The following is a 14569-nucleotide window of genomic DNA, read 5'->3' as shown; positions in this document are numbered from 1 at the left end:
GGATTATAGTGTGTCCCTGTGACACAGAATTTGACATAGAATAAGTTACTTTTTTAGGGGTGGGGGAGGGTCCAGCCTATTTATCTGAGCATGATACAGAAACAGTTTATGTTGTTGCTCATGTGTTGTATGACTCTTGTGCTTCTGTGAAGCCAATCATGTCAACCATTTCTCCTGCAACATCATGCCATTGGTGGAGTTCTTCTGAGCTGAGACCCAGAACGAGGTGGTTGCCCTGGCTTTGGCCTGCATCGTCAGGGTCATGTCCTTCCTGACCATGCTGATTTCTTTCCTGTACATCCTTACAGCCATCCTCAGGATCCCCTCCCAACAGGGCAGGTGCAGGACCTTCTGCACCTGCACCTCCCACCTCACAGCCATCTCCATCTTTTTTGGAACTCTGATCTTGGGGTACCTGTGGCCTGGGCCAAGCTATTCTGATCAGCAGGACAAAGCTAGTTCTGTGCTGTACGCCCTGATTATTCCACTGCTGAACACCATGGTCTACAGCCTGAGGAATAAGAAGGTTTAAAGAGGCACAGAGGGGAAGGCTTCCTGTCACAGTCTGTGGTTAGTATCCTCCCACCCATCCATACTTCCAAAGAACCTCCCCCAAGCAGAGTTTTCTATAACACGTAAAAAGAGAAGAGTCAGAGACTCAATGACATCCACTAGGGACTTGGCTAATGAAAATCTGTCAAAGGTGGAAAGCACTGAAGCAGAGATTTTCAATGGACCTAAGGGAGTTAGATGCTCAAATCCGTTCGTATGCAGTGAGAGTGGAATGTCTTTCTCTCTCTTAGTATCCTTATAAAACCCAAGCCAAATTCTATTCAAAGGTATGGAAAAAACTAGAAACCGTGCTAAGTATTAATAGGATAGCAATTAACATTTAATCCATAGGTGATAAAGCTAGTAGATAATGTCAGAAGAAAAAATATACTGTATTTGGCCAAGTTTTTAGTTTACCCTCATTCTATCAATATGTACTATCAAGGTGAAAAAAACGGTTTGACCCATGAGGGCTAGCCTGGATTATAGATGGAGACCAGGGAGGGAAGGCTACATCCCATGATGCCAGAGCAATTGCTAGCCAGTTGTAGCTGTTTTTTGTTGGAAAGGCTGCCACTGGTGAATTCCTAGCGTTTGTTACTGGCACTGGATTGGCTGGTGGGTACCAGGAGCAGTTTTCCATTATCTTAATCCTTTACGCTGCCTCCTTTTTTCTTCTCTGGAATTATTTGGGTATTAATTCCTCTTTGTTCTGTCTGTATTGGTCAGTTTGTTACACACCGTGTTTCAGTCACAGCCTTTGCGGGAGCTTGAATACTTGGAAGTAGTTGTGTGTTCACCAGCTATTGGTGATAATTATGATTGTACAGTATGATCAACATACCTTTGATTTACAGGATTGCAATTTTAGTCAGTTGGTTCTGGCAGTATGGCGCAGCATGGGTTAGATTCCCCCTCAAATGGGATAACATTAATGTCAGGGATGGCAGGGTTGGTGTTTCCAACTTTCCTGAGGAAGTTGGAAAAAATCCCTCTTTCCTGTGAATTGAGCTCTTGTATCTGACTTGGTGGCTGACTTGTGCATTGGTCTGCATAGAACTGTGGTCAGGTCTTGCAATAGTTGTAGGCCTCAGAATAATGTAGGCTTTGTAGACCCTAAAAATGTAGGTATACTTGGAATTTGAGTGACTGACAAAAAGCGTGGGAAGCTGGCAGCAAAAAGTGGGGGTAGCTGAGGTCTTCCCCTTTTTCCGTTTTGCTGAGACAGGTTATTTTAGGATGCTGCTGTTTTTAAGGTTTAATAAAGCTGTGGCTATTTGGTCAAAAGAGAGTTCTTTTCCCTTTTCTCATTGGCCCCTTGCCATTTGCGATAACAGGATGCTAGCTAATTCACGCCTCAGCAGCTGCTTTTTAAAAATAGTGTTGTCCTGTGTAGAACAGTGTGTTAACTAAGGGCAGAAAATATAACCAATCTAAACGCAAAAATAGCTGTAAGGGAGTTTTCTCTAGTTTATTCAGTATTTTTGAATTTTCTGATGGAACTTTCACATGAAGAAATGTTAGTGCTAGATAAAAAAGGTATTTGGAATAAAATAGAAGGCACTGTTATCCCTGAGGTCAAATACATTTCCTCTCTGGTGATGATTCTAAAATGATGCTGCCTGGAACACTTGCTGGTGGTCCACGGGCAGCTGGTGGTGACAGGGAACTGAACTTGCCCCTGTGAGTTGCTAAATTGCGCTGAAAGACAGCTAAACTATATCAATCCTTTTCCATGTAAAGGGTGCAGTAGCTGCCACTGAGATGTTATGAAGTCATGAATGAGGAGGGAGTTTGCTCTCATGAGAGTGAATGAGAATGGAGGTGGTCCCTGAGATAATCTCTTTATTTTGCAGTCCACTCTGTGGAAAAAGCCTGAGGAACTCTACTCTATGGGAGTGCTAATCTATAGTTCATAAATTGTTTTGGCTTTTATGAGGCCCACAGTGGGTAAAAATTGACTAATTAAAATAAATAAAATCCATATTTTTAAATCAAATTGGATTTTTTTAATTTAAATACAGGAATTAAAAAAATACTATTACAAAAATGGAAATTGTCATCCTGTATTAATGCTGAAATGTATTATAATCTATCATTTAAATTAAATACAAGAAATAATAAGCAATACATGTTTTCTGCCAAGTTTTAAAGAAAATCAAACTGCTCTACTGATGGAAGTCACTGGCTAAGTAGCTGAAAGCAGAGTTTGCTGAAGTGCTAAATCAGTGTTGGACAGCAGTACCCTTTGTTCAGGTGCAGAGAGAACATTTTCTTTTCAGTTTATTCAACTAGTTCAGTTTAATGACTAGGTCATTCAAAGTTAAGAAACCAATTGGGAGTTGAAAAAGCAGGAAAGTGTTTTTTTTTTTTTATTCTCTTTCAAACTATGGCTAGATGTGAGAGGAGGAGAAGAACTACTTCTGAAATCTTGAAGGGTGACCAGAAATAATCAGTTCAGTTTACTGATTACGGATAATGCTTCTTTGGTTTAATAAATCAGTTAGTTTTAAATACAAAATATGTTTGATAAACTTTGATATTTTTTTCTAATGTATCCAGCACATTTAAGCTTGTTTTAGTGAATTAAAGAGAATCAATCTTTGAAAAATAACTAAAAAGTCCAAATGCAAAACACAATTAAAATCAGTGATTTAAATCAAGGTTTTCTGCTTGCTTATTTAAATCATGATTAAAATCAGTGATGTAAATTGCTCTAATTTGAATCAAGCCATCCTGATAAGGTCAAATAATTTACATCAGAAGGCTGAAGAAACTGCTTTTATAATCCTGGAAGTGTCTAGTTCAGTACTTCTTCAAAAGCCATGTACATTTCCCTTTCACACGCATCCCTTGCGAAGGTACAGGAGATAAGTCTGCCTTTCAGTCTTTTACCTGAACAGCTCACAAAAGGAATCTAGACACTGTTTGAAAGGAACTGTGATAGCCTTTCATCTAATTTTCATCTAACATCAAGAAGGATGTTGATAAATTGGAGAGGATTCAATGAAGAACCATGAGAGTGATTGAAGGATTAGAAAACATGCTTTATAGTGATAGACTCGAGCTTAATCTGTTTATTTTAGCAAACAGAAGGTAAAGGGGTGACTTGATTACAATCTGTAAATATCTACAAAGGGAACAAATATTTATTAACGGACTCTTCAATCTAGCAGAGGAGGATATAACATGAGCCAGTGAGTGAAAGTTAAAGCTAAACAAATTCAGACTGGAAATAAGGAATACAGTTTTAACTGGGAGGGTAATTAAGCAATGGAACAATCTACAAGGGGCCAGGGTGGATTCTCTATCACTGACAATGATTGGACGTTTCTCTGAAAGATATGCCCTAAGAATTATTTTTGGGGAAGTTCTCTGGCCTGTATTATATAGGAAGTCAGACTAGATGATCACTATGGTCCCATCTAGCCTTGGAATCTATGAACCTATGAATTATATTAAATTAACTCTAAAGAAAAAATGTCTTGTGCCTTTACTACTCCTTTATGAATAAAGATGTCAGAGTTTTTTCTCAAAAAGAACAGGAGTACTTGTGGCACCTTAGAGACTAACAAATTTATTTGAGCATAAGCTTTCATGGGCTACAGCCCACTTCATCGGATTCATGTAGTGGAAAATACAAGAGTTTTTTCTGCTTGTTTACCATTGGAAATACCAGGGATATCAAGTCTTCGTTTTTCCTGGAGAAACCTTCAGCTCCCAAAAGAAGAGGTAGAAGTGTTGAATTGTTCGCGCAGAGCTTTTCTCCCAAATGTTCGTCAGGAGTTTGAGTAAAATAGGTATTAATATTGTTGTCTGGTATTGTAAACAATGACCAGCTCCTCCTTTTTGAATTTTCATTCCGTTGTGATGTCATCACATTAGTACACCAGTTCTTCAAAGTGTCCTCCAGCAGAAATAGGGCAGTTGAGGATTCATAGATCTTATATTTTTTTTAAGGCCAGAAGTGACCATTGTGATCACCTAGTCTGACTTCTTGCATAACAAAGACCACAGAACTTCACCCAGTGATTCCTGTATATGGTGATATTTTTAATGTTAACCCCATCCCCAAAAAACATAAAACAAACCAAAAATCTGATAACTTCCCAATTGATATTGAGGTCTTTAAGCATCATAAAGAATCAAATGGGCACAAGTACATTTTTGGTATAGTTCATCTTTAACACATTGCAGTTCTCTGCCTAAATGTTTTTAATCACTATAAACAAATCTGTCCCTACTGTTTTACTCAAAACTATTTTTTTTTATCTCCTTTACAGCTTGCAAGTGTAATGGCCATGCCTCTATCTGTAATACAAATACAGGAAAGTGTTTCTGTACTACCAAAGGAATTAAAGGAGATGAGTGTCAACTGTGAGTTGCCATTTCTTATAAATATTTGCTATCCAAATACTGTACATAAACTAATTCTAAATAATGAAAAATGGATGTATTTAGTATGGCATTAAACATTTCCTAGTGCTGACATTTAACTAACTTCACCATTAATGAAACCAGCCGTAGTTTTTATATTGTGGTAGTGAGCAAAATGGTTTTCTCAAAATTACTATATTAAGAGTTTATCAACTGAGAGAGAACATTATACAGATTTTAAAAGATTAAAAGTAAGGGTTTTTTTTTTTTCTTTCAGAATTGACATACCACTGCACGTATCCCTATTTTTTTTTTTTTTTAAATAGATGTAAACTGTCATTTTTAGGGCACTCTGTTTAAGCAGTTCTTGCAGGGGTGGAGAGTCAATATATAGGAAATATAGATAAATCTGAGGTAAGTTTTGAAAGAGATTTGAACAAACTCTATTTTAAAGGAGCACAATGAGGTGTAAACAGTCACAAAATATAAGTGTAGAAAAGTTTTTACACAACCCTACTCTGCATCTGTCTTATCTGTTTAGATTTTAAGCTCTATGAAGCAGAGATTGTCTGCTGTTGTGTTTGTACAGGGCCTAGCACAATGGGACCCCCATTCTTAAGCACTTAAGAAATATGGGGCTTGAAGGGGCCTGGAGAGATCATCAAGTCCAGCCCCCTGCACGGACGCATGACCAGCTAAACCTACACTATCTCTGACAGGTGGTTGTCCAACCTGTTCTTAAAAACCTCCAATGATGGGGCTTCCACAACCTCCCTTGGAAGCCTATTCTGGTGCTTAACTATCCTTAGAGTTAGAAAGTTTTTCCTAATATCCAATCGAAATGACCCTTGCTGCAGATTAAGGTCATTACGTCTTGTCCTTTCTTCAGTGGGCATGGAGAACAATTGATCACTGTCCTCTTTTCATACCAGCACTTAACATACTCAAAAACACTTTCAGTTGTCTTTTTTCAAGACTAAACATACCTAATTTTTTTAACCTTTCCTCATAGGTCAGTTTTTTAAAACCTTTTTATTATTTTTTATAGCTCTTCTCTGGACATACTCCATTTCCCCCTCCCCCTTTTTCTTGAAATGTGGTGCCCAGAAGTGGTCAGTACTCCAGCTGAGGCCTCACCAGTGCCAAGTAGAGCGGGACAGTTACCTCCCATGTCTTACACACGACACTCTTGTTAATGCACCCCAGGATGATGATGGTCTTTTTTGCAACTGTATCACATTGCTGACTCATATTTAATTTGCGATTCCCTACATCTCCCAGATCCTTTTCTTCTGTACTACCACCAGAGCCATTTCTTCTGTACTACCACCTATCCAGTTATTCCTCATTTTGTAGTTATGCATTTGATGTTTACTTCCTAAATGAATTACTTTGCACTTGTCTTTATTCAATTTCAGCTTGTGGATTGCAGACCAGGTCTTCAATATATCATGCTTGTTTTGAATTCTAATCTTGTCCTTGAAAGTGCTACATTGGTGTCATCAGCAAGTTTTATAAGCATACTCTCTGGTCCATTATCCAAGTCATTAATAAAAATATTGACTAGTACTGGACCCAGGACAGACCCCTGTAGGACCCCACTAGATATGTCCCCCCAATTTGACAGTCCGATACTTTTGAGTATAGTCTTTTAAGCAATTGTGCACCCACCTTTTAATAATTCCATCTAGACCACGTCCCTAGTTTGTTTGAGAATGTCATGTAAGGCGGTGACAAAAGCCTTACTAAAATTTTTTTTAAAAAATCATGTCTGCTGTTTCCTCCTTATCCATTGGGTCAGTAGCCCTGTCAAACAAGGAAATTAGGTTGGTTTGGCATGAAACTATTCCTTGCAACCCTACTACCTTATACTTGGAACATTTGTTCCCCCTTTCACTGCCAATACTGAGAGCTTCGCAGTCCAAGCTTAAAAAAGGGATAAGAGGGGCAAAACAGAGAGTTCCTCATCAAAGCAGATCTAGTCACCAGAGACCTCAGGCCCTCAGAGGAGTGCTAGTGAGGGTCTGGGTACTTCAGGTACCATGAAGCATGTTAAGACTTCAACTAAGTCCCATACCTCAGCAGTAAAGAGATTGGTACCAAAGACTTCCACTACCAGGAGACCAGCTTCAATGGAATCCTCGACTCCTTTGGTATTGTCGTCAGCGCGTCGCATGATGACCTCTGCCACACCATCGGTGCCGATACCGAGTTTGGTTGTGCCAGTACCACAGAAATTCCAGTACCTGAAAAACATTATGGTACTGAATGAGCCTGAGTCTCCGCTCCTTGCAATCTCTGGATGCCTCTCAGTAATGAGGTTGGCTGGTTCACCAACTGCTCATGTTTCTGGGAGACTTCTCTTCTCCATCTTTGACTATCCATGAGGAGTGGTTGTCACCTCTGATACAAGGTGGAAGAGCTTTCACTTCCACACAGAGCTTGCACTTCAAGCATCTCCAATTTATTCCAGGAGATGTTATTCCCTGTTGCAAAGGCAGGACACCAGACTCCTGCCATCCAACTTTTGGGATGACCAGCATTGAATTCTTCCCTGCATGCCTTATGGTCTCAGTCATTGGTCTTCCTGGGATCCATGGGCAATGGATCACCGGCAGTTTTCAGCAATCTCACCTCAGTCCCTCGGGGAACATGGAAGACCTGGTTCCCTGGTACAGTGCATCTCTCCTCCCCATTCTTAGCCCAAGGAGACCTTTTATTTATCTTTTACCACAGGAACATCAATAACAGTTCAGCTCCATAACAAAGGAGAGTGAGCTGTTGGCAAAAATTTCACTGTGGTCCTCACACGATGTGGCAGAGATGGCAGCCAGGTCTATTTTCACTATATTAGTGATGAGGTGACCTTCCTGGCTTCAGTTGTCTGGTTTTCTGCGGGAAGGAAAATCGATTGTGGAAGATTAACCTTTCGATAGCCAGAAGCTTTTTGCAGATTCCATGGACGACTTGCTTCATACCCTAAAGGACTCTAGGGCAATACTTAAGTCTTTGGGATATACATACCTGCAAATAAAAGAAAGTTCAGCAGGTCTCAGTTAGCGCAAAATCCCGGTCTGCTCTATTTTCAGCCTTCCATTGGACGCCTTAACTACCAGAGGTCACGCTTTTCAAAGAAAAAGCCTTCAGTTACCTCGACTGCTTCATACTAGCCTTCAATGTCGTCCAAATGCCAGTTTTGATTGTTTGGGCCTGAGTCCAGACCAACCAATGACCAGGTTTTATCATCTGCACAACACAATTCCATTTCCTCAATTTGAACACTGCCTCTCTCTATTTCCTCAAGCGTACAAGGCTATAAAATTGGACAAATGGATATTGGAAGCCATTACTTTGGGTTATACTACCCAATTTACCTCTGTTCCTCCCTTGCAACCCCCTTCCCTGTCCTTCTTCAGGGTCTCCTCTCACAAGCAATTGCTGACACAAGAGATGTCATCACTCCTAAGTCTAGGAGCCATGGAGCCAGTCTCACTTCAACACAGGGGAAAGGGATTCTATTCAAGATATTTTCTGATACGCAAGAAAAACAGGGTTTGGAGACCGATACTAGATCTCAGACAATTGAACAAGAATGTCAGACTTCTGAAATTCTAGATGGTGTCCTTAGCAGCTGTAATTCTGTCCCTGGAATTAGGAGACGGATTTGCGACCTTTGATCTAAAAACGCCTACTACTTTTGCGAGACAGGTGAATCTCACTTTCAATCACAGTCATTACCAGTATTGGGTCCTACTCTTGGCCTGTCATCCACCCCAAGGGTATTCTGAAACAGTATGGTGGTCATAGCTGCCTACCTCTGGTGTGTCAAGTATCCGAGGGGTAGCCATGTTAGTCTGGATCTGTAAAAAGCAACAAAGAGTCCTGTGGCACCTTATAGGATAACAGATGTATTGGAGCATAAGCTTTCGTGGGTGAACACCCACTTCATCATTCGCATGTGGTTATTCACCCACGAAAGCTTATGTTAGTCTATAAGGTGCCACAGGACTCTTTGGTGCTTTTTACCTCTGTTGTCTTTCCCTACCTCGATGGCAAGCTCCTCACAGGTCAGTCACATGAGGAGGCGCAGTTCAAATAACTTCACTATTCCAAAGTTTAGGCCTGCAGATAAATCTCAGAATCAGTCTTGACCCCCTACGGAATGAATTCTCTTTATAGGGCACTTCTGGATTCTATAATGGCAGAGTTTATCTCCGACAGGTTCTTTGCTCTAAATAGCCTTATACAAACAGCGTTGCTCAGCCCTCAAGTTCCAACAAGGACATGTCTGCAACTGCTGGGATGCATGGCAGCTTGTGGTTTTGTGGCACAAAACGCCAGGTTGCATCTTTTGATGCCTCTAGGGGTGGCTCAGGATTGTTCATACACCCAGTGCAAACAGTCTCAACAAGCAAGTACCTGTACCCAATCAGGTCCTATAGTCACTCATCTGGTGGCAGAATCTATCCAAAGTTTATGCACGATTTCTGTTCAACCAATCCCTCCTATAGTCATATTAACATTGGACACTTCCCTCTTGGAATGGGGAGCACATTTGGGTCCTCACGCAGACCATGGAAAATAGTCACAACAGGAACACCGCTTACACATCAATTAGTTGGAATTAAGGGTGGTCAGAAATGCTTTCCTTTGCTTTCTTCCCCTACTCAAAAACAAGTCCACCAAGATCATGACAGACAACATAGCATGCATGTATTAAATCAATCATCAGGGCAGTGTGTTCTTCTCACTCTGCCTCTAAGTGGTAAAACTTTGGAACTGTTTCATAGCCAGATAGTCATCTGGGCTTCTTACCTTCAGATATACAAAACACCATGGCCGATGATCTGAGCAGACATTTGTCCTTAAATTACAAATAGGAGTTGGACTCTTTGAGTGCTCAATAAAATACTCCTGACTTAGGGATTTCCAGAGATGAATTTTTTTGCCACAGCAGTCAACACAAAATGAAAGGAAATTCTGTTCCAAAGGGGGTCTCGATCAGCAATCTCTAGGAGATGCTTTCCTCATTACATGGACAAAGGGTCTTCTCCATGCAGGTCCTCCAACTCCATTGCTCTTAAAGGTCCTTATCAAGAACAGAGAGGACGAAGCCAAAGTCATTTTGATTGCACCAAACTTGGCCAATATAAGTTTGGTTTTCGAACCTCCTCAGACTCACCTCTCACTCTTTGTGAAGGCTACAGATAAAACCTCCAATATTGTCTCAGGATGTGAGTCAGACCTTTCACCCCAATCTTAGTTCCTCAGTGGTTCTCAGGACAAGAGACCTTATGTTTATCAGAAGTACAAAGATACTGTTGAATAGCAGAAAGAAATCTAATAGACATACTTACCTTCAGAAATGGAGACGTTATAGCCTTTGGTGTAACCAATGCCATCTGTTTTCTGTCCAGTCATCTTTCCTCAATCTTGGACTACCTGTTGGAATTGAAAAATTCAGGCCTTTCTTGGAGTTCCATCAAGGTTAATTTAACAGCAATAACAGTTTCCACGTGCCAGGAGAAGGTTTATTGTTTTTTTTTTTTCACGCATCCAACCACAGTGAGATTCGTAAAAGGATTTATAAATCTTTTCCCACAGATAACAGCCCCTACACTGCTTTGGGTTTTCAGCCTGGTTTTTAACCATCTCATGAAACAGCTATGTGCTCACTTTTATATCTGTCTATGAAGACAGCCTTCTTGGTGGCCATCATTTCTGCTCAAAGGGATGGGGAGACGGGGGGCTCTAGTTGAAGACCCTCCCTTTTACTTAGTTCTCCAAGGAGAAGGTACATTTACGACCTCATCCAAAGCTCTTACCTAAGATGTCCTCAGGAGTTCATATCAACCAAACTGTTCATCTTTTGTAGGTGGAAAAAACGTTGCATCAGTTTACACAAGAGCCGCCTTTTCATACATTAGCTGTTAAGAGAGCATTAGCTTTTCACTTGGACAGGACTAGGCCATTCAGGAAGACCCCCCAGACTTTGTTTCCGTTGCAGATAAGTCTAATGGAGCACCTATCTTTACTCAGAAACTTTCTAAATGTATCTCCTGGATGTATTATTGCGGCTTTGGTTTCCCTGCAGTTACACCTCCCCTAAGAGTGAGTGCACGCTCTACTAGATCACGGTCTGTATCTCTACTCAGAGATGTTCTCGTTGCTTAAATCTGCAGGGCTGCAACATGGTCCTTGATGCACATGGTTTCTAACCACTGTGCCCTAATTTACGCTGCATGATCAGATGCGGCAATAGGCAACACCGTTTTCTCTCTGGTGATGGATTCTGTTCCAAAACTTCCACCTCCTCAAAGGGTTACTGTTAGGGAGTCACCTAAAGTGGAGTGCCCACAGGGAGTCTATTTGAAGAAGTTGTTACTCATGTTGTGCAGTAACTGGAATTCTTCAAGGTGCATTCCCCTGTAGGTGCTCCACTACCCACCCTTTTCCCGTCTGTTTAGGAGTTGCCTGTGTAGGCTTTGTGATAGAGGAAGAACTGAGAGTGGTTTGCCCGCTCCACCATGTGAAGCCTTGGTACGGGGCACAAGGATGTGCAGGGCGCATGTGTGGGCAGAATGGACACTGCTACCAAAAATCTCTGTTCAGAGGCACAGGGGCACGTGCACATCTAAAGTGAAGCACCTGCAGGGGGACACAGCTTGAAGAACTCCCATTACTGCACAAGGTGAGTAACCTCTCCTTCCTGTAATTTTTATACTTCGGTTTCATCGCTTTCTACTCGCTTGCTTGGGTCTTCCAAGTTTCCATGGTTTCTTCAATATCTCATTACAGCTTCCTTTTTGTTTTTAATTGTATACAGTTATCTTCTGAGCTCAAGCTGTGTTCTGTAATTGTTTTTAAATGGGTAGAGATTCAAGCCAAAAAAAAAAAAAAGAGAAAATAAGACTGAAAACCAACATTGATTTTAAAAAAAATATTCTTTTTAGGTGTGAAGTAGAAAATCGATACCAGGGAAATCCACTTAAAGGAACATGTTATTGTAAGTACAACTGCTTTTCTTTGCCTGAAAATAGTAAATGTCTTATTTGATATATATGACCAAATAAGTTACAACTATTTTACGTAGCACAGCATCTGTTTATATGCAGGTGGGTTAGGACAGTGGTTCTCAAACTGTGGGTCAGGACCCCAAAGTGGGTCGCGACCCTGTTTTAATGGGGTTGCCAGGGCTAACATTAGACTTGGTGGGGCCTGGGGCCAAAGCTGAAGCCTGAGCCCCACCACCTAGGGCTGAAGCCTGAGCCTCGGGTTTTGGCTTCACCCCCACGCTTCCACCCCAGTCGTGGCGGGGCTTGGGTGAGCTCGGGCTTGGTTACCCCCCGCCCTCCCCATGGTTGTGTAATAATTCTTGTTGTCAGAAAGGGGTCACAGTGCAATGAAGTTTGAGAACCCCTGGGTTAGGAAATATTGTCATTACACTATTAAAACTCAGATTATCCTAGTGGATACTCTTATTTTACCACTCTTAAATATTTGAGATCAACACTTTTAGAAAGACATTAGATGGGAAAATTATCTTAAATTAAATAGCAATGAAGGGTTCAGACAGGATTTCTAAGGGGGTGTGGAAATTAGAAGTGTGCTAAATCCTGCTTGGGCAGTTGAGGAGCAGCATTGATAGGTTTTAAGATAATCTTGTGCAGTTATCAAACACAACAATGTTGCTTATGCCAACCACGTGGGAAAGGAGAAACAGCACAGTGTAGGGGAGGCTTCTTGGTAGTAATTTTGAAGCCCAGTAGACTGGGAACATTATGATGATCTTTAAAAATGTTATTGTCAGTGCTATCTATTGTCATGATAGCCACAAATACTTCATTAAATATTTAGGTCCTTTGTACACTCCCTTGAGCCCAGTAGAGTCTGCAGTGGACTGGATTAGGCTTCTTTCACGTTAGGGGAGGGGAGGGGAAAAGAGAAAAGAACAAGATAAGATATCGGTGGGTCATGAAGCCCCAACCCACTTTTTGAAAAAGGCCTTGTTTTATTAGACAATTTTATTGTATTTGCCTGGCCTTTGATTTTTCCCAAATGCAGTGAAAACGTGGTGGATCACCAGTTTTGCTAGATGGGTGAATGTTTTTCCCCACCCTGTTCTAATGGGAACATTGTATTCTGCCATCCGAGAATATGTTTGGTCTTCCTTAAACTCCCATAACATTGATAAGCAGTTTTAATAGATACTTTAGACTTGGTGAAACTACAAGAACCAAGCAAAATGTGGTTAAATTATGTAGTCATCCACATTTCCCTTTTACCAAGTTCTCTTAGGATGGAGGCTTTTATCAGATGTCCTGCTTGAAAAATGTAAACCTTTATCCTTTTCCCCCTTCCTCTTCCAAAAAAAGGTTGGGTTAACTTTAATAGAGTAGGATATAATACCCTCCAAGGTCGGGATAGTGAGGTGTCTAAAGTGTTCCTTATTCTCTCCCAAACTCAAATTTCTGTTGGGGGCAGATTATAACAGTGCAGTAACTCTCTCTTCTTGCAGTACGCTGTTTTCTAATTTAGTGTAAGCAATCAGTTACCTGCCTTGCCTTCCAGAAGCTTGTTTTATTTCAAGACATTTTTTCACTTTTTTTGCATGTATTCTTTATAGATACTCTTCTTATTGACTATCAGTTCACCTTCAGCCTTTCCCAAGAGGATGATCGCTACTATACTGCAATCAATTTTGTAGCAACACCTGAAGAGGTGAGTATGGTCTCTTCCCTTGTGGACTCCCACATTTCATACTTTGTTTCAAATGTCTGCCATCTCCTTGCCCTGAAGAGAGTGGCTCATACAGTTCTTTGAACAGAACTACCGTCTTGGTGCACATGCGTAGTTCACATCCTAGCCAGAATGTCCTCAATCTGTGTAGCTACATCTTGCTTCCTTGAAGCACCGAATGTTTGTGGCCAAAGTGGGGCATAAGGAACCGCAGCCTAAACCTGCGGTTCAGTTGCTTTGTACTGCTGGAATATGTAGTCAAACCCTCTAGCTTTCTCTTGTTGCTTGCCGTTGGTCTTGTATCTTATTTCTTCACTTTCTTTTACTCTAATATAGTTAGTCAGTGTAGAATTATGCCATGGCACAGTTCATTTTGTTGTTTATTTTGCTTTTCTTCCTGGTGCAAAAGGCCATCTCCTTTTGGAATGGAAATATGGAGCAGTCACATAAGGTATCTAACTTCAAATGCAACTCCGCATTCATGGTGACACCTGTGCATCAGTGAAGCTCACCTGCTAGGGAGGTATTCTCGTTGCTTCTCTTTCACCTCAAGAGCTCAAAGAGAGGTCAGCCTCCAGTCACTCTGCAGGGAAAAAGCCCATGGGCTAGCCAGAATAACTCTTAGTCAGTTAACACCAGGGCTCCTTCTAGGTTTAATAACCAGGTGAATTCAGAATCCCCAAATGCCTCATATCCTGTAGGGCAGAAAAAGTACTGTTGGTCCAAACACTGCAGTGAGTTAATGCTGTCAGGCTCATCCTTAGAACTGAGAGGTGGGGAGACAGGAAAAAGCAGCAGTACTCCATTTCTTCAGTCAGACTCCAAGAACATCAGAATGTAGCTCAGAGGCCACCAGCACGGAGCTGGTTGTACATTGCCTAGTACAACGGGGCGTTGGTCC

At 41.2% G+C, this 14569-nt stretch overlaps 1 protein-coding gene across 1 annotated transcript in view; it reads left to right on the top strand.

Moving 5' to 3' along the window:
* The window catches only part of ATRN (attractin), a 251846-nt gene that overhangs the window by 119632 nt on the left and 117645 nt on the right, over positions 1–14569 (top strand). Inside the window, exons 20-22 of the mRNA XM_054028816.1 lie at positions 4836–4929; positions 11883–11935; positions 13556–13650. Coding sequence (XP_053884791.1) covers positions 4836–4929; positions 11883–11935; positions 13556–13650 — 242 coding nt within the window. The remainder of the gene's footprint in view (positions 1–4835; positions 4930–11882; positions 11936–13555; positions 13651–14569) is intronic.

Source organism: Malaclemys terrapin, chromosome 5 (genome assembly GCF_027887155.1).
Source record: "Malaclemys terrapin pileata isolate rMalTer1 chromosome 5, rMalTer1.hap1, whole genome shotgun sequence".
In the NCBI taxonomy this organism is placed as follows: domain Eukaryota; kingdom Metazoa; phylum Chordata; order Testudines; family Emydidae; genus Malaclemys; species Malaclemys terrapin.
This window is presented reverse-complemented; position numbering and strand designations above follow the sequence as displayed.